The sequence below is a fragment of the Nuphar pumila genome, chromosome 17 (assembly GCF_984573655.1).
Source record: "Nuphar pumila chromosome 17, dmNupPumi1.hap1.1, whole genome shotgun sequence".
Classification (NCBI taxonomy): domain Eukaryota; kingdom Viridiplantae; phylum Streptophyta; class Magnoliopsida; order Nymphaeales; family Nymphaeaceae; genus Nuphar; species Nuphar pumila.
In genome coordinates this window covers 7,248,859-7,274,786 of record NC_143265.1, presented here as the reverse complement: position 1 = coordinate 7,274,786, position 25,928 = coordinate 7,248,859, and the positions used below count along the sequence as shown (strand labels likewise).

The window sequence follows — 25,928 nt, the reverse complement described above, 5'->3', positions numbered from 1 at the left end:
ACCCCAGCTTGCCTATAAAAAAAATGAGGGGAAGACTTTCCCTCCAAAGTGAACCATTGGAAGGAAAGAGGGCTTCTTTTGGGTAGGTGTAACCATAGTGACAAATATCACGGGAATTTGCCTGAAAGTTTAAAATGACATTTTTTCATGAGTTTTTTAAAATATTGTGAGATTTATAAAAAAAACATAAATACTACAATTTAAACGCGATATTTACGTTTTAAATTACTATTTATCATGAAAAAACTATGTATTTTTATTAATATTTTATTATAAAAATATTGTATATATTTTTAAATTAATTTTTTTATTCCAGAGACTTTGCCAAAAAATGAGAGATTTATGAAATTTTTTCAATTTCTCACGAGTTTTTGAAAAACAAGATTTTGCCAAAAAGAAACGTTTGTCACTATGGGTGTAACAAACACCCCTTTAGTTTTGATGTATTTTAAAAGCAAGGGGAAAACCAAAAAAGTTTTATTTTGCAAATGAAAGGATATATCTTCAAAAAATCAAATGAATATTTGGAAATTTGAGGTACTTAGTTTTAGTATGCCAAACTTGAGTCCATTTGAGCTAAGCTTTTCTTGAATGAAAACAATACTTGCACAAAACAACTCTATTTGTCTACAAGCAATCTCTGATCCATTAGCCCATGAGGGCTTTACCCTTCTAGTAGGGGTGAATATGAACATTACGAATTCAAAACCCATAAATGCATGTCTTTTGCTCTGAGACCTAAGCTCAATGTACTCTCTACTGGGCAAGAAAGACTTGGGGGTTTTACACCAATGAGCTTGCAAGTGAAAGCGGCAGTTTTCCTTTTTGGGTAAAAAAAAATACCCACAAGGGCTTCACTCATCTGGTAGGGCAACTTGCTAATGCTACTAAGTTGATGGGACATCACAAGTTCAAAACCCACAAGTGTTGTCCTTGCTACAAAGTTGAAACTACTCCCCAGTGGACAGGGGCAACATCAAGGGACAAGGGTTTTACCAATTGGAGGTCAGCCAATGTGCAGTCAGTGATGAGGACCATCATTTTCAAACGTAATAAATATTGGAGACACTAATGGCTCTATGCAATAGTTTGTTTCATACAAGTTGGCTGATTATATTAACATTAAATATCATGTTAGAGAAACTGTACATGACAAATTTCTAGATAAAGGTAGTTATGAAGATCAGGTGAAACATATCTGACAATTGGTCATGAAATGAATCACAAAACTTCATGCTTGCATGTATATTTGATTTAAAATTTTCATTTCCACTTTTCATCCCCTTCATGTATGATTCATAACCCGCCTTTTGTATGTTTCAAGTTAGAGAGGGTTGAACTGATTTTTCATGTACTAGATATAAGTTTCTAAGATAGCTTCTACATAAGCTTTTGAAAATAGTAGAGAAACATTATTATCTAAAAATTAACATGGTCCAATTTTGATATGTTCTGATCATAGTTACTAGAAAACAAAATGGATACTAAAAACAATGCATGAAGCTAAAGTAGAGAAGCGAGTGTTAAAAAAGTTGTATGAAGCTTAAAGCAGGATAAGGTTGTGAAGCGATCATGCAAACACAGAGAAAATGAAAAGGAAACACATAGAAAGCAATTGGAAGCATGGGTGAAAGCAAATAAGTAATGACATGGACATAAGTATAAAATCATATATGTAAAACAAACATGTTATAAAAAGTTTATTATTTTTAATATGAAAATAATAGAAAGTTAAGTTGAAGCAATTAGGAAGTAACAAGAAGTGAGGAAATTGATTTCAGAATCAAGGAGGATGAGAGTTTCTCACAAAAAGGAAACCAGACCCGGACACTACTATAGGGTTTGATCCGGGTCGGTTCTGCGTAAACCAGACCCGTTGACACCCTTAAACCCAACCAAAGCCATATTCATGCGACACGAGCGTCAGAGGCCAAATGCGCCCACCACACACACATCCCTCGAATATCCTCAACCGTTGGAGGCACGGAGAGAAGAAAGAGAAGGGTAGAGAGAGAGAAAGAAACAGAGAGCGAGAGAGTGTGTGGAAGGGAAGAGAGAAGAAAGGGGAGAGAGGAAGAGAGAGAGAGAGGGGGGAGAAGAAACGGGAGAAAGAGAGGGATCCCTCAAATATCACCAAACTGTTGGAGCCTTGGAGGCAGAGAGAGAGAGAGAGAGAGAGAGAGAGAGAGAGAGAGAGAGAGAGAGAGAGAGAGAGAGAGAGATGGCTAACAGCGTCCCTGAGTGGATGAAGAGCTCTCTCTGGTCGTCCTTCGACGATCGCCACCATACCAATCACTCTCCTTCTATCGACCACCCAGGAGAAACCCCAACCCCCAACCCCCAAAAAGAACCCAACCCTAACCAACCCGATCCCATTCACCCTCTTCTTCCTCCTCCTCACCAGAGGGTGAAGGTGGACCCTCCTTTCCCCTTCTGCCCTTCCCCCACTCGCCCCCCTCATTCCGATCAATCCCCCGAAACGCCACACTCTTCGACTCCTTCCTCCGAAGACGCCTCCCGCAGAGCTCGATTCCACGCCGAGGTGATCCTTTTTGTCTTCCTCCTCGATCTTCTTTCTTGTTGGTTTAATAGAATCGGCATTCTTGGTTGGCTGAAATACGGTTGATCTGGTTCAGTTGTCGAAGAGGGTCATCGATTTGGGCGAGTTGCGGAGTTTGGGGGCTCAGGGCGTGCCGGATTCTGGAGGAATTCGATCTATTTTGTGGAAGGTAATCGTTTGAGGAGAGAAATTGGAAGATTTCTTTTTTGTTCTTTGTTTTGGTGAAGTGGGAATGCTGATATCATTGTTTTGGAATTTGCATTTTGTTGGGATCAAATCGTAGGTTCTTTTGGGGTATTTGCCGAGCAATCGAGATCTGTGGGATGATGAGTTGTCCAAGAAACGAGCTCAGTATGATGCTTTTAAGGAGGAACTCCTGATTAATCCTGTGAGTTTGATTAATTCTCTTGTTTTTTTTGTTATATTATTCGAATTCAAAATGTGGTAGTTCAATACTTGAGGATTTTATGTTATCTGCGATCAGGCGTTGGATGACTTTTCAAATTGATCAATCGATGTAAAAGTATTTGGTCATAAACATTGTAATTCGATTATTCTTGTCACCAACAGTGATCGATTCTTGAAGTAATCTTTTTCTGTTCTTCTTGTTTTGGATTAGGCATTGAATGCTTTTTGAATTGATCAATTGTCCTGTAAGTATTTGGTAATAAACCTTGTAATTCGATCTTCTCACCACCAATGATCAATTCTGGAAGTAATCCTTTTTCTTTCTTCTGGAATCGGATATTGGGTTCTTTTGAAAATGTGCTTTTTTTGGTTGTCCATTCCCTTTCGAGATTCTATATTTTGGGAGATTGGTTTCTGAATCTCTGTATTGTTAGTCAGTCAGAATTTTGCTGAAAAGCAAAAATCTTCTATTATTTCTTGCCGCCAATGATCTATTCTGAAATCAATCCCTTTTTGTTCTTCTCGATTCAGATATTGGTTCTTCTGAAATTGTGTTCTTGTTCTGTTTACTTCATTCCCTTCAGAGTTTCTAGGTTTTGGGGTGGTTGGCTTCTAAAACTATGTATTGTTAGTCAGTCAGAACTTACACGAAGACTACAAACATCCAATGGGATTGAAAATGATGACGCAAACTGTGAAGGAAGCGGTCTGCTACCTAGATCAGAAATAACTCATGAGGAGCACCCTTTGAGTGTTGGAAAGACCAGTGTGTGGTACAAGTTCTTCCAGGTATTGATTCCAGCAATCTAGAAATGGTGTGTATTGAGACATTTTGTTGTTTTCATAAAATGGGCTTCTGGATCTCTACCAATTGCTGTAATTTTCTAGGACACAGAAATCATAGAGCAAATTGATCGTGATGTTAAGCGTACACATCCTGATATGCATTTCTTTTGTGGGGATTCACCATCGGCAAAATCAAATCAGGTAATTGTCATTCTTAGGAGTGCTAGCTCTATGTGGTTGATCAATCTGATCAACTGACACAATCTTCAATGGCTAACGGGGCCTTCTTTCCTGCTATTTTGTAGGAAGCATTGAAACGCATACTGGCTATATTTGCAAAGCTTAACCCTGGTATACAATATGTACAGGGAATGAATGAAATCTTGGCCCCTCTCTTTTATGTATTCAGGAACGACCCAGATGAAGAAAATATGGTGAGGCATGGTGATGTGATTTGATATAAAAAAAAGAAAAAAAATGTGATTTTATATAACTACAGGAATTTGGTTCTAGTACTAAGTTAAATTACTTTAGTTCTTGCAATCCACATGTAAGCTAGAGCTTGTGTTTATGGTTTTTCTGTCTATGCTTGATAGGGATTTCATTATATTAGTAGTGAGATGTTGCCAATGCTCTGTCTCTCTAAAACTTTGGCTTCTTTTCAGGCGCAAGCAGAACCAGACTCTTTTTTTTGTTTTGTTGCACTGCTAAGTGGATTCAGAGATCATTTTTGCCAACAACTTGACAACAGTGTTGTGGGAATTCATTCCACAATGTCAAGACTAACACAAATTTTAAGGGAGCATGATGAAGAACTCTGGCGCCATTTAGAGATCACAACTAAAGTAAGTGCTTTTTTGCAAGAAATCATTTTTTCATCCTATTCATATTGTCATCTTTAAAATTGTTTCCAGATTTCTTTTATTTTTCTTTTTTCATGGCAAAAGAATCAGTTTATTTTTCTATCCTACACAAAAAATCTTGTTAAATCTATGATGCATCCAAGGTTTCTAGACAAATTAGCTGTTACACATCTGCAGGCTTTCTATTTTTTAACATTTTTTAATAGGTTATGGTATAATGAAAGCAATGTGGGCTATCACACAATTATAAGATATTTTCATAATTTTGTAGGTCATGGGAGGCCTTTGTTGACTGCAGTGTTGTTAAAAGCATGCCTCGAGGCACACAGAAAACGCGTAAATGCCATGAGGCGTGTGCCTCAGGCTGAGGCGTGACCCAAATTAGGGGAGGCCCCGATTAGCATAGTTGGCAAACCCATGACTCGGGCTCGGATCGCTCGACCCTTGACCCGTGGGTCAGCAGGTTGACTCGGTAACTTGGGCGGGTTAGGACCTAAAATTTTTAAGTGTTTTTTTTACATAGTACTTTAAATATTGAATATAACACTATGTTTTCTACAATGTAAATGCAAATAATCAAACTCCAAGCAGAAAATTCACTAAATCAAAGCATCAAAGAACGAAAACCACAAAATATCTTATATCTGCGTAACGCTCTTCTTTTTTTTGTCAATGAGCACTCCATGGTCCTAGCCAGGATCTCTATCCTTCGATTTGCCGATCTCTGATGTGTCTCCTTTATTCTAATTTCTACCATGTCAATTTGAATTAGAAAATGACAAAAAGTTCAAAAAAAATGCAGCACATGAAATAAAAGCATGCAACATGCAGTATGCACACACAGACAAAAAACAAAACAAAAAATTGTGCAAACATCCCTTGATTGTGCAAGACTACATATTCAGAAGCCACAAACTATGTTGTGGTGCAGCCGTGCAGTGTAGGTGCACACTACATGCTTAATAAAAAAAGATAAAAAAACCCTAAATGTGGGGTTTTTTGTTGTTGTCCGCACTCAATCCCATAATGCACATACACAAACACGATAAAGAAGGGCCTCGCTTCAGCGATCAAGGAAAGAGAGAGAGAGAGAGAGAGAGAGAGAGAGAGAGAGAGAGAGAGAGAGAGAGAGAGAGAGAGAGAGAGAGAGAGAGAGAGAGAGAGAGATGTTAAAATATATATTTTTTGTATATGTAAACTAATTTACCCAATATCGGTATTTTGGTCATTTCACTCATGTAATAGGTTGTGCCCAGTAGAGCCACAACAATCTTTTTATCCTGTTGTAATAGGCACAATCTACTGGAGACTGCACATGCTGCACATGCCTTTTTGTCTTTTCTATTCTACATTTTGTATTTTGTCTTTATTAAGGTTTTGTCTTTAGTCAATTAATGTTGGGAGTCTTGGGACAGTCAAACTAGTTGTTGGACTGCTCCCAACGGTCATAAATATGACCGATGGAGGCAGACCAACAACTAGCTGGTCTGCCTCCCATATGTATCATTTTGGCTTTATAAATAGAGCTCTCACATATGTTGTAAAATATGCTTCTCTTAAGAATTTTGCTCTCAATAAAATCATATTTTTTTACTCTTTGTGGCCTCTTGTGTATGCACTTTAAGTGCTTCGGTTCCATAGTGAACCTTGATATATTGTGTATTGGAACACCATCGTTGTGACTTGTATGCTTTCGCCCATTGGTCCGTGTGTGTGTGTGTGTGAGAGAGAGAGAGAGAGAGAGAGAGAGAGAGAGAGAGAGAGAGAGAGAGAGAGAGAGAGAGAGAGAGAGAGAGAGAGAGATGGTGGTCAGTGTCCTGGTGCTAGGTTTTAAGGAGAGGAAGGCAGGCGAGAGATTTCTCGACAAAAAAACAAACTTTTATAATGTTTAAAACCAATTCATATCGGGAGAACTGATTCATAACCCAATACGACTCGGTAATTTTGTACAGAACTGGTACACACTGTCTCAGTCCTGAATCAAACGATTCAGGACTGACTCGCTGGATCGCCGAGTCTAGCGATTCCAGACTGGTTCACACCTAATCCTGGGTAAACCAAGATTGGGGTGATTCGGTGGCCCAGTAACCTACCGATCCGATCCGATCCGACTCGGGCGATTCCTGACTCTGATCATCGGGTTTGCCAACTATGCCGATTAGGGATCTCTCTCTCGCTCTCCCTCCCTCTCTCTCTCCCTCTCACTGCCTCCTCTCTCTTTCTCTCTCTCTCTGTCTAAAGGAGGAGGAAGGAGGAGGATGAGGTATTTTCATCTTTCTCTCTCTGTTATTCTTCTTTCCCTGTTCTTCTTGAACAATCAGACATGTTAATCAGAAAATTACTTTGTTCTTGTTAATTAATTATATATATTGATTTAGTAATTCACTAATTTGTTGCTTATTTGTGCTTTATATGAGCGGCATGCTATTTGTATTATGTAATTGTGTGAATCAATTCGTTTTTCTGTAGTTGATGCTTTGTTTTGTATCACACGCTTGTTATATTCTAAATTATGTTGTCCTTTATGCAAATATGTAGAGTGGTTCTTTCTAGTTATTGTGACTTTCTTGAAGATTGTTTATTAAAATATTCAATTATTCATTAATAGTACATAAATGATGCATCTTTATTTTTGTTTTTTTATTTGGACATATTTTTAATATTTTTTGTGAAGCTTACGCCTTACGCTTCGAGGCTTATGCCTCGCTATGCCTCAATGCTATTCACAACATTGGTTGACTGTGAAGTCAGTGGATCTTCCATTTGTGTCATTAATCTGAAAAACTTACAAATACCAGTTTGCATGAACTAGTTTCATTGCAAAACCAAAGTGCTGGCTTGGCATGCCTAAACTCTGATTTTTTGTGCTGTTGCTTCCTCTATTCTAGTTCTGGTGGTACCTGCTCTAAGGATCAGTATTTGGATCAATTTGAGTAACAGATGCATCTAGTTTATCGCTGTATCCGGCCATTCCTAGGATAGTTTAATCTTCTTTAATGCAAGTGATTTTTATCTGCGTGACCTGCAGAATGAAATGTAAAATATCACATGGATTGGCATCTTAGAAATTCTTTTATGGTATAACTCCAAAACTCATGGTTAACCATTGTTCCAAAATGATTTACCAAACATTACAGTTCCAGAGTAGGTCTGTATTCATGATTTCACCCATAAACTATTAAATTAACAATAGACTAGGGTCAGAAGAGAGACACTGATGCTGCTTGAATGGAGATTAGAGAAGCAATTTCAACTGTAAGGATACAAATTAGTCAAAATGATGCAAATGAAAACACAAAACAAAGTCTGAAAGCATTTAACCCCTTCATCAATAAATGCATGTGAAACTTTCTGCTTCACATTGCTCTGTTCTGACCCTCGGTTTCTGAAAATTGGGGTCATACAGACTTCTCTTAGCAGTTTGTGTTTCTTTGATATGAGTATCTCTACTAAGGTTAAGTTCAGAAGCTTTGGCAAAGATTATGTTCTTTTCTATTGGAAGTTTGGGTTAAATATGTTAAAATCATCTATATCTATATCTGTTGGACTGTTACTATTTGATGTTTTCTTGTGACCGTGCATTTCAATTCATTGTTTTACCCTCAAGAATTTGATTTGGGCAGTGTGCTGTCTTTGGAATTTTCAGATAAATCCCCAGTTCTACGCCTTTAGGTGGATAACACTGCTCTTGACTCAGGAGTTTAATTTCGCGGATAGCTTGCATATCTGGGACACGCTTCTAAGCGATCCAGACGGTCCTTTGGTACAATATTTGAAACCTACTTTTGTATGTCGCTGCATCGACATGAAGGCATTCCATTCAGTTGGAATGTTTCATTATCCAGTGATTCTAACATGTATGGTCTTTGTGCAGGAGTGCCTGCTTAGAGTTTGCTGCGCGATGCTGATTCTCATTCGAAGGCGCCTCATAGCTGGTGATTTCACATCTGATCTTAAATTGCTTCAGAATTACCCATCGACAAACATTAGTCATCTTCTGTATGTTGCTGATAAATTGCGAGGTCGGTCTACTTGGTAGCTTGTTCTTCAGCGTGTAATCATGTATAGAGCTTCTGTGAGTACTGAAAAACTTTTCCATGTATTACTCACTGACTTGTTTGGTAGTCCCACCAGAGTACTGAGCAGCTAGAATCTAACTGTTGGATGCTCGGATTTGAGCCATTGGTTCTGGGATTTGATGAGAATGGACTCGTTTAGCGCAACCTGAGAGATCCTAATGAGCTCCAAGCATCCTCTTTTTTATTTGTACCCTGGTTCATTTGATTCCTGTTGGTCATGGTGGTGTTTGGTGTTAGAACTTAGAAATTTAAATAATTTATCTGGATATTCATATCATATATGAAATCATGGGGCATACAGTTGAGAAAAAATTGATCTGGTGGTAGTCCCACCAGAGTACTGAGCAGCTAGAATCTAACTGTTGGATGCTCGGATTTGAGCCATTGGTTCTGGGATTTGATGAGAATGGACTCGTTTAGCGCAACCTGAGAGATCCTAATGAGCTCCAAGCATCCTCTTTTTTATTTGTACCCTGGTTCATTTGATTCCTGTTGGTCATGGTGGTGTTTGGTGTTAGAACTTAGAAATTTAAATAATTTATCTGGATATTCATATCATATATGAAATCATGGGGCATACAGTTGAGAAAAAATTGAACCATGAAATTTCATATGTACCGTACAAAAATGTACGAAAAGTTCTCTCATTTGGAATTGCATGACAAGATGTCTTTTTTTTACATTTTGTACAGAATTTTCTTTTTCTTTTCCCCTCAAACATGGTCTAAAGATAGCAGAGAGTATGTCGTTACGTACAGAGACGAAGAGCCTCCTCTATCAGTGAGGTTTTGGCCTTTTGAGTACGGATAGAATTAGCATCAGATTGTCACTGTTAGGATATGTTTGCATTCGTGGAATTGGAAACCAATTCCATTAGAACTCTTTTCTCATCTTTCCGATGAAAAAAATTTTGTGGATTGCCTCCGGATTTCACATTAATCCAATTTTTAGACTCTTAAGGCCAAATATGATTTGTCCATGACCTTGGGTAGGGGCGGGGCAGGGCTGCCTGCCGGCTGGCCCATTATGGACTGGGATTTTTTACCCTAGACCTAAGTCTAGCCCATTTAGTAACAGATCCTCTATGGGCCGGGTCAGCCTGATTAGGCCCATGGGCCTAATGGGCAGGCCTTGGACTGGGCATCTAGCAACAGGCGGGTCCAAACCAGGTTTAGGCCTAGCCCAATCAACAGCCTATTGGCCCGTCAAATTAAAGGGCTGGTCCGGCCCATTTCCCACTCCCATCTATGACCATGAGGGCTCCCCTCATATGGTAGGATGACTCATGAATTTCACAAAGGACATCACAAGTTCAAAACTTCACCAGTACACATTTCTTGATGCATGGTCAAGTTGGATGCACTCCCTGATGGGGCAATGGAAACTCAGGATTTTTACACAAATGAGCTCAGGAGTGGCAGGTGATTTCCCCAATCATCATGGAAAAAAGAAAGAACGAGATCAATGATTGATCCATTGACGTTAAGGTCCACAATATAACAAAGAGTTTCCTGTTGACACAATCTGATTCATCAATGATAAATTATGAAAATCGCTACTCATAAATCATAGGCATTTTAGCGTGCATGAGATCTCATGGAAGAGCTGTTGCTTGCTTCTTTGATTTATTTACAAAAGCTACAATCCTCAGTTTATGCAGAGGATCCAATCTCTTCAAGCTCCCAAACTCCCAACCAAACTAGATTGTGGGTAAAAATTCCTTTCAACTCCGTTGAATTACCATTTGAAAATCTAAAACCTTGGAAGAAAACCATTATCAACCTCATGAATTTTGCAGGGTCTGATAGCACGTAACTGCATTTGCCAAAGCTACACCAACCCCAAATTCTATTGCTGCCTGATCGATAGTGCTTTCTTCTTGGCTTGCCCTACGAGCCATCAGCTTCTCCACCATCGAGAACCTCTCTAACGGCGTTCTCTTCGCTCTTCAGTCGGCTGTTAAGATCATCAATGACGTGGTCCGATGGGCACTTGTATGCAGGATTTTCCGGCGATACCTGGCAGAAGCACTCAGGCCATGAATTTGTGTAGAATGACTCTGGGAGTACACGCGTATGCGGACCACCGAAGTGAGTTCTGAACATGACCTGCCTCACGGATGCTTCAAATTCAGACTCGCTAGAGCGGCCATTTTCATGAGCAACAAAAACAGGGGCAAGTGCTTTTCTGTCTGGTTGGATGGTCGTGCGGAAACCGTAGTACAAGCGGTGACCCATCAAGTTGTTTGCAAAGTTGCTTGGGCCATCATAGGTTGGCATGAAAATGTCTGAGAGAAGGCACACCATATAATCTACGGCGGATGCAACTAGACCATGGCCGTCTTCGTTCATAGCCGCCAATTCCTCAGGGGTTGCAATGGAGCTATGGTTCTCCAGACGAGGAAACATGGCCCTTAGAGGACGCATGAAGTGCTCGCCACCGAACAATTCACCAGCAGCCAGATATATCCGAGTGGAGTTCTTGAATCCAATAGAGCGCAAGATGAGCCCAACCTGCTACATAAGACAGGTCTTAGTTGCATATCTAAGTTTAATCACAAACTTGGAAAATGAGCATTTTAATCGCTTAGGCTCAGTTCCCCAAATGGAAATGCTACAAAGGAAGTTGAGGTTATGGAAACAATAAGCAATTTAGAAACTAAACACAGTACCAAGATTGACCTGGTGGACTGAATTAACATAGATACTATTCATCCAGGTCCTTCAAGCACATTTTTAACATTTTCAAACACAAGTCACTTGCAATGAGTTCAATATTTCCTAGAAAATCCAGATGACGACAGACAAATCTCTAATCGGATGACCAAGTCTTTGAATTTGGTGAATAGAACATCCTTTAAAAGCATGCTGAATACATGATAACGAGCATTATGACAGAAGACAATGTTCAGTGTTATTAATTCGAGTCTTTTCAGTTGCAATTACTGAATGTGTTTCTCAGGAATCTCTTCAAAATCAACAAGACATTACTGCATTTAGCAAAGATGATGCAAGAATAATACCTCTGCTGGAGTTAATGGGCACTTTCCAATGGCTCTTCTTTCATTATAAACAAGAGTCTTGTTAGCAAAATTCTTCTCCCGGTACTCCCGCAGAACCTTCTGTTCTTCAGGTGTAAATATATCCAAGCATCTGAAAGATTTTCCCAACAAGAATCAGCATTGGTGCACAGTACTTAGCCAAAGCTAGCTGTGCTTGACCTAGCAAGATGTTTTCAATAAAGAATAAGCACCTCACAAGTCACAAGGAGCGTAAGATGTACATCTTTCTAGACTATATACTCAATATCTTAAAATCCCAATAAAGACAGTAGCAGAAGCCAATTTGAAATTTGCAGATTTTTCATTTTCCATTGATCCAAATTCTTAGTATATCAACCGCAAGGGGATACAATGCATTAGCAGTCCCAGCATATAGTACATGTATATAGAAGTAACAAATATTAAAAACTTCCAATAAAAACGGTCATCACCACATGAAAGAATCTGAAGCAGCAGTAGAACTAAGCATTTGAAAAAATATGCTTCTTCCGCAAGAAACAGATTTTAAGACTACAATCAATTCCTCAAGAAACAGCTTTCAAGACTACAGCCAACCCAAAAGAAACACACAACAAACTCACATGCAATGTCTACATCACCTCATCAATGGCCTGCTTTTCTTAAAAAAATTTGAATAATAACTCCTTGGACTCAGTCTTGGTCAAAATCTTGTTCATTCAGTTTATCTTCTTCATGTTGTATGATAGGTGAGAAAGGAGTAAGCTGTCAACATGTTCCTAGGAAGAACTACATTTTGTTAAACCACCAAACTGGGACAATTTACACTAAAAATTGCTGGGTATGAGTTATATGAGGCATTACTCCTGGAGCAACTATGTAGAGTTGACTCAATGAATAATTTTGGAACATTATTAACTACCGAGCATGAGTAGCTTGGTAAACGTCTTTCATAGATAGTGATTTTAGTGACAGAAGCTCACCAGGGATCCCATATTTGAATTAATAATTGACCATGCAATTTTAGTGCATATATAGAAGATCTCAATTTACTTCGCAGTTACTTCAAGCACAGTCACCAAAATTCTTTGTTTGCTCAATTTCACAAAAGGAAATTTACTTTGAATGTATTCTATTTGTTCTTCCAAAAGAAAAAGCATATGGGAAATGAATATGATGACCCAAAAGTTTCAAAATTGAATATATAGACTAATGTCATATATATATATATATATATATATAGTGAGAGAGAGAATTTTGAAAACAGTCCTAGACTTGTATTACATCATCATTACCAAACTTTATTCCAAGTACATGGGATGGGCTTCATGAGTCCTGATTCTCCATTCTTTCCTACCTAGAACAACACCTATCTAACCAATCCTTTTTATATCCTATATCGCATGGATACTCCATCTTGACTCCTGTTCCATATCCCCTTTATATGCAAGTCACATTGGAAACTTCATATAAATGACCATGTCCCCATATTCACAGCCATATCCATGCGACAATTTATATCTTTACAACACCCCTGCTCTTCATTTGTATCCCCTTTTCTCCAATTATTTCAACTGTTCTACTTGTGCGGTGATAAGTCACTCTTACATGTAGAAACCATCTTAGACAAATTGGCAAACTCCTAAACAAAATTTAATGTATTCAATCTAACCACACCTTTCTTTATTGATCTATATATTGATCTTAACATATGCATCTTAGTCACATGTACCCTTCTCTTCACGTCATTTCTTAGATATCTAAAGTTCACCACCACATACTGTTAGAAGTACCATAATCTTTTAAAATGTCACTTTAATCACACAGGTCCAATAGTTTGTCATCACTTCATCAACGTAGCACCACTCCTATTGGCAATATCTTACTTAAACCCACCATCTTATTGCATAATAGAGTTTAGGTATCTAAATTATTTCTTTGTTCCACTATAAGGCCTTCATTCTTAACCATAACCCCTTTAGATGTAGGCAAGCCGAATTGTGCGAAGTTTGGGCTGCACGTGCAGCTCAAAACCGAATTAAACTTGGGTCTGGGCCAATCTGAAAGTCATTCAATAAGGCCTAGCCCGATAACAAATGTACATGGGTTCAACTTGGCTGGTAAGACCCAAGCCCAGTCTGAGGGGTTGGGCCAATATAGGAATAGGTTAGCCTTCACTTAGGCTGCTGTGCAATAAGGGCATGACCTGATATCCACCCCTGAACATCTACCTCACTTTTTCAGCACACTTAATTTTGTTCTATTCTTGTTATACTAACCCTACTTTTTTCTAGTGTTCTCCTCTGAAGTTTTATTTGTGTGCATGTTCTCTAGCCTAGCAAATAATAAAGATTATATCATTTACAAACAGAATGCAAAATGAGACCCTTCTCGAACAAACAATGTCACTGTGAGACATCCAAATATATGTGTTCAAAATAGATTCTTGATATAAATCAATGCTAATTATGAATGCATTTGTGCATTTGGACATATGCTTCACAGTGGTTCAATCCAATGCACGTATAGAATAATTTTGTTATATTCATATGAGATTTCTTTCTCAATGTTGTCCAAAGACTCCAAACTATTTGTACTGAAATCTTGTCATAATCTTCCTCCAAATTAGAGAAAACTATATGCAAAACTATCCTTCTCTTTGTGTACTTTTCACTAAATTTACCTCATACAGGAATAGGTTCTGTCATGATTTTTCTGGCAGCAAGTCATTTTTCTTAAGACACATTTTTCGTCTTAAGCTTTTGCTTTCCTAATCTTTTTAAGGGCCACATAGTATGGTTCACAAGTTGTAATACCTTGATATTTAGCACAATATACCCCCGAGTTATTATATGCAGGAACTGTTCTTTGTCTCTATTTGTTCAGGTGTTTTTCTTAAAGCTAAAATGTAGTCAAATATTCTCACTAACTATGTATTTCCTGTCTTACTCATCGAAGCCCACATTCTTTAAGAATACCATCTAAACCCAAATCTCATTTTTTTCTCATCTTGATATTGTTTTCCAACTTTTCAATACCAACTGTATCAATACTCAGATTAAGCTCTCCCCCTCTTGGTCCACTTCATTCCCCGCATTTTTCATTTAGAAATTACAAAAGTACTTCCAAATATCTTCTTAATCTTTAATTCAACTATGTGATTGAAATCTATATTCTTCCTCTATGTTGGCAACATATGTGTATGTGTCTTTTTGGTATCTAATTTGGTGCAAAGCATAAAAGTGAACCCAAATATGTACATTAATATCCAAATCTTTTCATTAAAAACTACTGCAAATTTGATACTTTTTTTTCCTCCCTCCTGTTTGGAAGAAAAAAACAATGAGCATCTTATGAACAACATGAAGAAATCAAATGGGATCTGCGACCTAGGGAATTCACCCTTCCAAACAAATAAACACAGGAGTCATGCTTGCTTGTCTATTTCAAAATTCCCCCATACAGATGCCTCCAAGATTCTTTGTTCTAAATGAACTATAGAGTTCCTATTTAATGAATGCCAAGATATTCCAATTTGCAAAAGATTTGCAAGAAGCAACTTTCATTCTAGTTCAATTTTGCAATCAAGGATTTTGAAAATTTCAGAAGTTCTCAAAAGAAATCATCCACATTCGTAATTTTCTTAGAGTGAACAGAACAGGAAAGTGAGAAGCTAGCTTGGAACAATGGTTACATGTATCCCAAAGAACACATTGGATTACAAGAGACCAGCTTCAGGTCTTCTCCCACAAGCCAATATTGAAGTAGCTATTGTTAAAATATAGTGTATATAATTTTGTATCTAACTGATATATGTATATTTATACAATATATGCATATCAGGGGTATTTTGATAATTTCATGACATGTAATAAAATACAGTCCAATAAGAACTGTAGTGTCTTTTTATTTATTTATTTTTTCTGTTTTTTTATATGTAAGTCAAACTTGACTGTTGGGAGGGAGTCCAACTAATCGGTGGACTGCTCCAACGGTCATAATTCCCTTTCTTGTATGTGAGGCTTTATAAATAGAGCCTCATCACTTCATGTAATGTATGCTTTTCTAAGCATATTTGTTGGGAATAAAAAGATTATTATTTTTACATTGTCTTCTATTGAAATTTGTAGTTTAGATATCTCTTTTATGAGATTGTTATCGGTCCATTAGAGACCATATTGTATTTGTACACTTGTGTAGCCCTTCATTGGCATTGTGATTGTGCATATCTTATTTCATTTCATGGTATTAGAGCCTTGGGCTCTTGTATTGTTGAAAATCATCTAGAGTGTGCCCTCTTTGTGGTGGTGATTTTCAAGCTTTGTTCTTCAAACTCAAGCCTTATTCTTCATCATGGGTGAAAGAGAATCCTCCTCCGTCATCACCTACAACCTCAACGGAAGCAACTACTTGCTGTGGGCTACCACAATGAAAAATAATGTCAAGGAAAAAAAGCTACGGGTCTTTGTTAGTAGAACCACTAATGAACCCCAACTAAAGTTCACAAGAAAACAAGGAGATCAAATCAAAGTCCACTCCGAAGAAGAAAAGGAGAAGGCTTTGCAAGAGTATCAAGACAAAATGGAGGGTTGGGAGGCTAACAACGCTTAAATACTCTCATGGTTCATGAATACCATGGAGTTCAAGATCGTAACCAACATCATCAAGTTCAAAAAAACATATGATGCATGAATCTTCTTAAAGAACACATTCATTAAAAAAGATATGGCTAAACTATATTATTTTCAAGATAAGGTAAGTAATACCAAACAAGGGGATAAGAGTGTAAGAGACTTTTATGATCTCTTATATCCTATTTGGGATGAATTGGCTATATTAAGGTTCAACAATTGAGATAAAAAACAAGTTGGAAAAAAAAACCTTTTCTCTTTCCTATATGGTCTTCGACTGAAATTTGAGCAAGTTAGGTCCTCTTTGCTTCATAGGACTTCGACTCCTTCTATAGGTGAGGCTCTTGATCAAATTTGTCAAGAAGAAAGAGAACTTGGAATGAACAAGCCTAATAATGAGGTACTTGCAATATCAAGACCCGAAAGTTTTGTAAAAACTTATAAACCACATCACTTTGAGAAAAAATTCAACGGAGAAGAACATAATGAGAGAGGATACAAGGGAGGTAAAATTATTTGTCATTATTGTAAAGAATTGGGACAGATAAGACCGGATTGTCCCAAACTCAAAAAAGTGGCTGCAGTAAGTGAAGAACCACAAGAATCAAAGAAAGAAGACAACTTCAATGATTTGACAATTGCCCATATAGCGAAGGCCATTTCACAAATACTTAAATCCATTCCCTCTACATTCAGTGTCGTCGTCTCCTCTTCTTCTCTTCCGAGTAAGTCTTTTTGGATTCGAGAGCCTCTTTTCATATGACTCATAATGAATCTCTATTATTCGATTGTACTAATTCATATTTTTCATGTGTATCAACCGCCGATGACACTTATTTGAAAGTTAAAAGTATAGAAAATCTCAACAATGAATTAAAAAAAATTATTCCAAATATTAGGGTTATTCCAAAACTAGATTTAAATCTTTTTCGGTTTCTTAAATTTTCCGATTATGGAAGTAAAGTATTCTTCTCATGTAAGGTTTGTTGGGTGCAGGATTTCTAGTCAGGGAAGCTGATTGGGCAATGTTATAAAAGATGAGATCTTTACTATATGGATTCCTTATGTCTACCGAAAGTCTTCTTGTAATAATATCAAAGAAATTAATTTAGATCTTTGACATAAAAGATTAAGACATCGAAGTATATTCAAACTATCTTTTTTTTTTCCGTTCTTGAAAAAATTTTGTAAGAAAAAAGAATTTGTATGTAAAGATTGTATACTTGAAAAAATGCAAATGATGCCTTTTAGATCTAAAACTTCTTTGGCTAATGAAATCTTTGAATTAGTGCATTCGGATGTATGGGGTCTTACTCACATTATGTCAAAATGTGGTTATTCATACTATGCTACATTCATAGATGATTTTAGTAGACACACTTGGATATATTTCCTTAGACTCAAATCCGAAGTTTTTTCGTGTTTTAAAATTTTTCATAATTTTATTCAAAATCAATTTAAGACGAATATTAAAATCTTCCGCTGCGACTCGGGGGAAAAGTTTCTTTTAAATGATTTCCAATCATATCTAAAGACTGATGGTATTTTGCATTAAAAAAATCTTGTCCTAGGACCCCCTAACAAAATGACATTTTCGAAAAAAAACATCATTATATTATTGAACTACGAGGACTACTCATTTAAAAAGAAGTTCCAAAAAGGTTTTGGGCCAAAGCCACTCTCACCGCAGTCTATTTAATAAATAGAATGCCTTATCAAACTTTAGAAAACAAATTTTTAATTGAAAAACTCTTTAAAATTTCTCCCGATTTGAAAAGATTATGGGTCTTCGGATGTAAATATTTTGTGCTTCTTGAAAAATACAACAAACTCTCTCCTAAAGATATTAAATGTATTTTTCTTGGATATGCTGAAAATAAAAAAAGGCTATCAATGTAATAATTTTAAAAATGATAAACTTTATGTCTCTAGAAATGAAACTTTTCTTGAAAAAGAAAAATGATTTAATCTTGAAAAAACTAAAGAAGAATCCGAGTATGCCTTCTTGTTTGACTTATTCCCTAAGTCAAATATTGAAAATATTGATAATGACAATGGTGATAATGTTCATAGAACCAACTCATAACCTTATATAATACTCTAGACGAGATAATGGGGCGCATGCATGTACTTTTGAGAAGTATAGTCAACCAACAAATATTAAAGAAACTAGTATCAGAAAATTTGAACGAATACATAGACCAACAAATAGGTTTCTCCGCTATGAATCATTCTCTCCAAAATATAGGGCATGACTTCTAGCAATTCATTCATATCATGAGCCATACAATTATAAAGAAGCCAAAGACATAAAGAATGGGTAAAAGCTATGAAAATAGAATTAGATGTATTACACCAAGCCCATACTTGGGAAGTCCAACATCTTCCTAAGGAAAAGAAGACAATAAGATGCAGATGGGTATTTAAAGTCAAAACAAAGAGTGACGAGGCCCTAAAAAGATATAAAGCAAGATTACTTGCAAAAGGGAATTCCTAAGAATATAAAATAGATTATGAGGAAACATTTGCCCCAGTAGCTCGCATGATAAGAGTTAGGGCTCTAATTGCAATAGCATCCATTAGAAAATGATCTATATATCAGTTAGATGTTAAGAATGCTTTCTTAAATGAAAATTTAAATGAAGAAGTTTACATGGATCCTCTCCCTAGTCTAACTATTGAAAATAAAATGGTTCTTCATTTTCAAAAAGCTTTATATGAGCTTAAACAAGCTCCTAAAGCATGATATGATCGGTTTAGTGAAACTGTGTTGAATTTTGGATTTAAATCTTGTTATACTGACACTGCTCTTTTTGTAAGATCTATCGCTTATCAATTTGCTCTTGTATGTTGATGATATGATCATCACTGAGAATGTTCAGAAGGAAATTGAAGAAATTAAAATTATGCTTAAGAAATCTTTTGATATGACTGACCTTGATTTTTTTGAGATATTTTTTAGGTATTGAAGTAGCATACTCGCCAAGAGGATATATTTTGTCTCAAATAAAGTTTGCAACAGATATTGTTGTGCGTTCAGGAATCACAGACACAAAATATGTTGACACTCTTGAAGTGATAGATGCCAAAATGAGAGTTCAAGACGGAGTTTTATTACACGATTCAACTCCTTATAGGCAAATTATTATACTCCTAATGTACTTATCTATTACTAGGCCAGACATTGCCTACATTAGTTCACATGAGTGTCGTGTTAAGAATAGTTCGATACATCAAGAAAACTATATCTAAAAAGCTATTTTTATCTTCTTCATCATTTCAGATTGGGGAGAAGATCCCAATGACCGTAACTCAACTACAAGTTTTTGTGTGTTCGTAGGTGATTCCCTCATTTATTAAAGATAGAAAAAATAACAGAAAGTGTCTTTATCTTCCACAGAAGCTGAATATAGGGCAATAGCTACAACAACAACTGAGGTCGTGTGGACGAGATCCTTACTTTGAAATATGGATGTTGATATTTCAGAACCTTCAAAATTATGCTGTGATAACAAAAATGTCATATATATAGCCAACAATCACACATTTCATGAACGAACAAAACATATCGAGATAGATAACCACTAAGTTTGAGAAAAATACTTGAAAGGAACAATTACTTTACCATATGTTTAGTTTCAGATTGCAGACTTCTTCACCAAAGCTCTTTTTCTTTCAAGATTTTTGTATCTTCTTAACAAACTTTCGGTGATCTCACCGTAAGTTTGAGGGAGGAGTGTTAAAATATAGTGTATATAATTTTGTATCTAACTGATATATGTATATTTATACAATATATGTACATCAAAGGTATTTTGCTCATTTTATGACATGTAATAAAATAGAATCTAATAGGGACAATAGTGTTTTTTTATTTATTTTTATTTATTTGTTTTTTATATGTAAGTCAAACTTGACTGTTGGGAGGCAGTCCAACTAGTGCCACACTTTCTTGTATGTGCACTTCACGTAATGTATGCTTTTCTATGCATATTTGTTGAAAATACAAGATTATTATTTTTACATTGTCTTCTATTGAAATTTTTGGTTTGGATATCTCTTTTATGAGATTGTTATCAGTCCATTAGAAACCATATTGTATTTGTAGCCCTTTGTTGGCATTGTTTTTGTGCACATCTTGTTTCATTTCAGCTATAGACCTGCAGAAAAATGGCCCAATGAGACCATATGATCCCCTAGAGTCAGACCCAAGTGCCACTCCAAGCAGAATTATGAAGGGAAAACAAAAAAGAACTCGATAGAAATATGTAATGGGTCTATGCACTCAAGTACGAAAACCTAGTCATTCCGCATCAAACCAATGCATCAGCATTGACAATTGTATCCAAGCATACATACAAAGAGCACCTCATAAAGCAAATTAATCAGCAAATAGAAACAAGGAAAATGGGAAGTTAAATATTTACCCAGCAAAGGCAAGCATATCCATTTCAAAACGCAAGTGTATTGACATAAAGTGGCCTTGTGCACGAAGCCTATTTACGATTGCACTGCTTAATTTCATTATATGTGGCTTAAACCTTAAAGCATGAAAATCAACTCTGCATCGAAGCCGTTGGTATTCTGGTTCATCAATCTCTTCTGCTAATCTGTGTGAAAAGGGAGTGAGGTAAATAGCACCATGCTCCCTCATCTTTTCCAATGCAACTGTTGTATACCAACTGATAGGAGCATCTCTGGGGGGACGGAGCTACAGGAAAAGAGTTCTTAGATGAATAGGAAAAATGCAAAACTTGTACTACATTAAATGGTCCTGTTAAATATTATTAACCATTACCTGAAAAGGCTTCAGCTTTTTTTTCTTTTTCCCGGATGTATTTTCAGGTAGGCTGTGTACCACTCGTACATCAAACTTAAGAGATGCAATAAAATGATCAACGTCATAGATATCTGAAAAGCCACTGCATGAAATACCGTATAAATTATTCTACTGTGAATTTCAGCAATAACAAATAGTGCGTAAGCAAAAGCTGCAAAACCACCAGGTTTAGACACTTCATAGTAGGATAATCATCATGATTACAACTAGAGGATAGAAGTGATAATAGCCTATATCCTGTACAAAGATATATCCTTATTTCCTCTTCTCCAGAGTTCTACGGTGAATTTCAGCAATAACAAATAGTGCATAAGCAAAAGCTGCAAAACCACCAGGTTTAGACACTTCGTAGTAGGATAATCATCATGATTACAACTAGAGGATAGAAGTGATAATAGCCTATATCCTGTACAAAGATATATCCTTATTTCCTCTTCTCCAGACTTATTTCTTTCCCACACTTCTCTTCTTTTGACCCCTTTTCTATTTTTATCTTCTTTTTTCTATTCTATTCTTTATTCTTTCCTCTCTTCTATCTCAGTTATCTTATCCAATCTTTACATTTCTGTTTAATGTTGAAGAGTGTGATGTTTATATCATCACCCATTTGACGTTATACTGCTGGACATATCTTCCTTGCAAAGCATACCAACCTAAGATACTGTAATCCTTGCATTGAATAAAGCATGATTTGCATTGAATGAAGAAAGATACGCAAATTATTAATCCCCCATTAACATTTTAAAACTAACTTTATTATTAGGGAATCATAGTCACCTATACAGTTCAAGATCATTTCTCGGAGTCGGAGATATTTTCAAAAGGTGAAAAATCTTGGCAAAATCTCAGAAGCTTAAAAAATTGAAATATATAAATAATAGGAAGATAGGTTTTCTATTATTTTTCTTACAAAAATATAAAGGAACAAGTTTTTAAATTACAAAAGAAACAAAAAATGGGAAAAACTGAACTGAAAATATATAAAAATAAGTTTTTTTTAAAAAATTGCAAACATATAGTGATATTTTTGTTTCAGCAATAGTGATATACTGAAAATATCGCAAGATTTGCCCGATATTATCAGCTGCCTTAAAATATTGGTGTTTCTTGAGATGCATTGTTCTGTACCCATGTCATTGAAGCAGGCTCAGGCAGACACTAGCTGATATTACATTATGAAAGGATGAGGCTTCCGCTAAAGGGACATGGGACTAACTATTATACCCAGAAGATACACTAGATAAAATCATTGTATCAGAAAATGGATGCCTTGCTTCTTAAGCAATTCATTCATGGCCACAAACACCAGGTTACAGACTTAATAGCTGAAGAATCATGAAAAAGGACATTGGTATTTCTTATGGAAGAAGGGAAATGTCAATCTCACACCAGAACCGTACACTTAGAGATTATGTAAGCAGCATTTGTGGCATCACCCACATTGACTTGTAAGACAACACACTCCTTGGATTGAACATCAAGAAAGAGGCACACAATGCACTCTGCCAATATCAAGGCAGGGATATTTACATCATGAAAGAAACTTTAGGGGCAATTGAGTGCAAGATTGAACTAATTTAACAAGAGATACCATCTTCAGTTGCAGAATCCAGAGACATTCTACAACAGAAAATCTAGGAGATAGAACAATTATGTTGGCCAAACATGTTCACGTTACAGTGCTAAGTACATTCTACCATAGCCTTGGCACATGCTTTAAATATCCTCTTACTTTACAGGGTAAGACTCGCTGTTGTTCAGAACACTCATTGGATGATGCTTCATGAGAAAATATTATTGTAAAAGAATGAATTTGGCATTTACATTCGAAAGAAGAATTTGCATCTTTTCAATAATTTTAGAATCATAAGAGTAAAGGAAAGTACAAATGCCTATTAAAACAGGATGATTACTAAGAAGAAACGGAATACCTCTCATCATGCCAGTAGTAATTGGCATCTAGGTCAGGCAGCACAAGTGTGGCATTCATTATTCGTGCAGCAAGCACTGCATTACATATCTACAAGACCAAAAGGGGATTTGCTTCAGTCTCTCAATTATATTACAGGACATATTACAACATTTTCCAATGCTGACAGCAAAATTAATCCCTTTAAAGGATTTTGTGATATTAAAAATGGTAGAATTCAACATACTATTACACGTGTGAAACTGAGCATTTAAATAAACTATATAAACAAGAAGATGATTAACAATATAATGCATGGCAGGCTGTTATCATTTTCTCTCACTAATAAACAAAAGGAAAATAGGTTTGTTGCTTTTATGGTTTTCATGTAACTGTTACAAGGAAACAAGTCAAACAACAGCACCAATTTATAAATTTTCAAAGAAGTTTGTCCCGAATTAGTAATACAGGGAAAGCAAGCTCCACTGATCAGTCAAAAGACCCAAAACTATCACAAAAGCTGAAATAGGAAATTGATGTTGCTCAAAGCTAACACAAGTTAAATTGAGAGAGAAAGAGAGGGCATGAAACACACCGCAGTTCGCTGTTGATTCAGACCACCATTACAACGAACTTTCAAGTACCCATTGCTTTTGGCAGGAGGAGCTGTCAGAATAACACAAACAAACTCTCTTACAATGATCAACTGAATATCAACCAGCTACATTTCAAACATAGTATCACATGGCCGGATTTCAGATATCACAATTTGCAGACATAAGGACAGAGAAATCACATACGAGGCCAGTTGGACCTTGGGGCAGACGACGGCCGCCAACCATCCGAAGGAGCAGTTGCCCAGAGTTTATTCACATCGATCTGCTCACATAAGCCAAAATATACACCCAGAAAAAGGCTCAAACTAATCAATGAACATGTATACAGGAGTTGCTCAAGATGGTATTGAAATAGAGATCCTAGCAACAGCCAAAGCTAGCTAGGAAAAAGAGGCTGAGGGCAATAAGCTTAAAATCAAGATCAAATTTTTTCTTTACCGCTTTCAAAAAGAAAAACTCGGAAAAATGGACATAAGATTTCCACAGGTGCAACTTTATATAATAATAATAATAATAATAATAATAATAATCATGATCACAATCATAATCATAATCATAATCATAATAATATTAATCATACTGTGATGATGATGATTATGATGATGATAATGATAATGATGGTGGTGACAACAACAACCAACATCACCATAATTGATGATGATGCTAATTTTGACATAAACATTCCCTCAAAAAGAATTTTTGATATAAACCTTGCACCTCACCATGTCTGAGAGTGTGTGCGTGGCCGGATCAATAACGAGTCTCAATCCATGTAACAAAGAAGTGCAAATATTCTGAAAAATATCGTGATATCGTCAATACATTTGGAAAATCCGATGCATTTCGAAAAAAACATGACATTTTCAAAACAAAAATCAACCGTTCCGAAATTTTTTTTGTTGTTGTCGTGATATTCACGTTATAAAGAACTTTTTATATTATTTATATTTCCTTTACAGTGCTTTTGTGTTTCAATTTTTTATATGTGCTGATATTTTCAAGAGAATTTTCCCAAAAATTTTTAATAAATCGCAAGTTTCTTCTCTCCTATACTTGGACAAGAACGCTACTCATTTTTTTATATGTGCTGATATTTTCACGAGATTTTTTCCAGTAAAATGTTAATAAATCGCAAGATTTTTCTCTCCGATATTTTGCCAAGAACGCTATTCGTTCTCTTATATGTGCTGATATTTTCACGAGATTTTTCCGAGAAAAAAATTAATAAAACGCGAGATTTTTCTCTCAGGGATTTTCCAAAAACGAGATTTACAACATTGGTCTTAAATCTCCAGAAACTAATCGAGATAAGTGAAGGTGATAAAAATCCTTTTACAATCCCAGATTTCCCTCCATTTCTACAATGAAATCCGAACTCGACGAACTGCAGCAGAAGCGTAAAACCCTAAAAATCTAAACAGCAACGAAAACGAGACCGAGAAACGTGCAAGAAAACGGCAAGAGCAAGAAACAACAACAAAAATCTACCAGAAACAAGAGGGAACGAGCGCAGAAGCCAGAAATCTCACTACCTCCGGCCGCGAAACCGAGCCGGTTTCCCTGATGGTCGAGAAGAGGGAGATCGTGCAGATCAGGAGGACGACAAGCGCCACCGACAGCCGCCCGGCGAAGCCCTTCATCCCGCTGCTCAATTGCTTCAGATTCCGTTGGCCTCCTCTCCTTCCAAACACGTCCCCTGCCCTGAAAACACGCAGGATCACCCTAATTCCAACAACCATAAACAAAAAGAAGACATAATGTGAAACCCTGAGCATTGCTTCTCTGAAGAAATCCTCACCTCCTCATCTCCCCCCTTCTGCACAACGACTTCCGAGGGTCAATCGTTCCGTTCGTCTATCGGACCAGAGATCGCCTTTGAGAGAGATGCAGAGTAACAACTGAAGAACACAGAGCGAATCAACATTTTAGTTGCTCAAGGGTAAAATAGTCATTTCAGCACACCCCCCTAACCAATGTTACTGCCTAACTATAGTTAATCTAAAGTCATGCTAACAGGATTGCAATTTGCACTAACGTTGAAAATGATTGGGATGGGTTTGCAAATTAACATAAGGCAGGACTATTTTGAAAATCATTGAAAAGGTAGGGACTAATTTGTAAAAAACCCTTTTATAAGTAACAAAGTTATTTCCATTTGCAAGCTCGTAGGCTGACAAATTTACTTTCTTTGCAGCTGAAATTTCCGATATTGACAA

General features: G+C 36.5%; 2 protein-coding genes across 3 annotated transcripts; one reads left to right on the top strand and one right to left on the bottom strand.

The window, feature by feature from the left end:
• The first annotated feature begins 1,976 nt into the window (after positions 1-1,976).
• On the top strand, positions 1,977-8,717 carry LOC149811516 (uncharacterized). 2 transcript variants are annotated; one of them, XM_089993805.1, is made up of 9 exons: positions 1,977-2,542; positions 2,637-2,729; positions 2,844-2,948; positions 3,605-3,757; positions 3,857-3,955; positions 4,060-4,188; positions 4,420-4,599; positions 8,264-8,380; positions 8,492-8,717. In XM_089993805.1, exons 1-9 carry the CDS (start codon positions 2,222-2,224, stop codon positions 8,654-8,656), a joined length of 1,362 nt encoding a protein of 453 aa, XP_089849931.1. In that variant the 5' UTR covers positions 1,977-2,221; the 3' UTR covers positions 8,657-8,717. The 2 variants fall into 2 exon arrangements, with proteins under 2 accessions (XP_089849931.1, XP_089849932.1); XM_089993806.1 differs by lacking the exons at positions 8,264-8,380; positions 8,492-8,717 and adding an exon at positions 4,889-5,026 and having other exon boundaries at positions 1,978-2,542.
• A 1,419-nt stretch (positions 8,718-10,136) lies between these two features.
• Positions 10,137-25,592, bottom strand: LOC149811515 (O-fucosyltransferase 1-like). The gene is made up of 9 exons (XM_089992624.1): positions 25,511-25,592; positions 25,245-25,413; positions 23,896-23,974; positions 23,691-23,761; positions 23,118-23,206; positions 21,145-21,268; positions 20,774-21,057; positions 11,719-11,848; positions 10,137-11,209 (listed from the first exon to the last, which is right to left on the bottom strand). The coding sequence occupies exons 1-9, from the start codon at positions 25,516-25,518 to the stop codon at positions 10,586-10,588; spliced, it is 1,578 nt and encodes a 525-aa protein (XP_089848750.1). The 5' UTR covers positions 25,519-25,592; the 3' UTR covers positions 10,137-10,585.
• Positions 25,593-25,928: the final 336 nt, after the last annotated feature.

Bases quoted from the DNA above. Each gene is read 5' to 3' on its own strand.
- LOC149811515 (XM_089992624.1), bottom strand. The intron at 23,762-23,895 runs GTATGTGATTTC...TTATTCTGACAG, and splicing joins CCCAAGGTCCAACTGGCCTC to CTCCTCCTGCCAAAAGCAAT. The intron at 11,210-11,718 runs GTATTATTCTTG...CTTATGTAGCAG, and splicing joins GCCCATTAACTCCAGCAGAG to GTTGGGCTCATCTTGCGCTC.
- LOC149811516 (XM_089993805.1), top strand. From the start codon at position 2,222: ATGGCTAACAGCGTCCCTGAGTGGATGAAGAGCTCTCTCTGGTCGTCC. The intron at 2,543-2,636 runs GTGATCCTTTTT...GATCTGGTTCAG, and splicing joins GAGCTCGATTCCACGCCGAG to TTGTCGAAGAGGGTCATCGA. The intron at 2,949-3,604 runs GTGAGTTTGATT...ATTGTTAGTCAG, and splicing joins AGGAACTCCTGATTAATCCT to TCAGAACTTACACGAAGACT.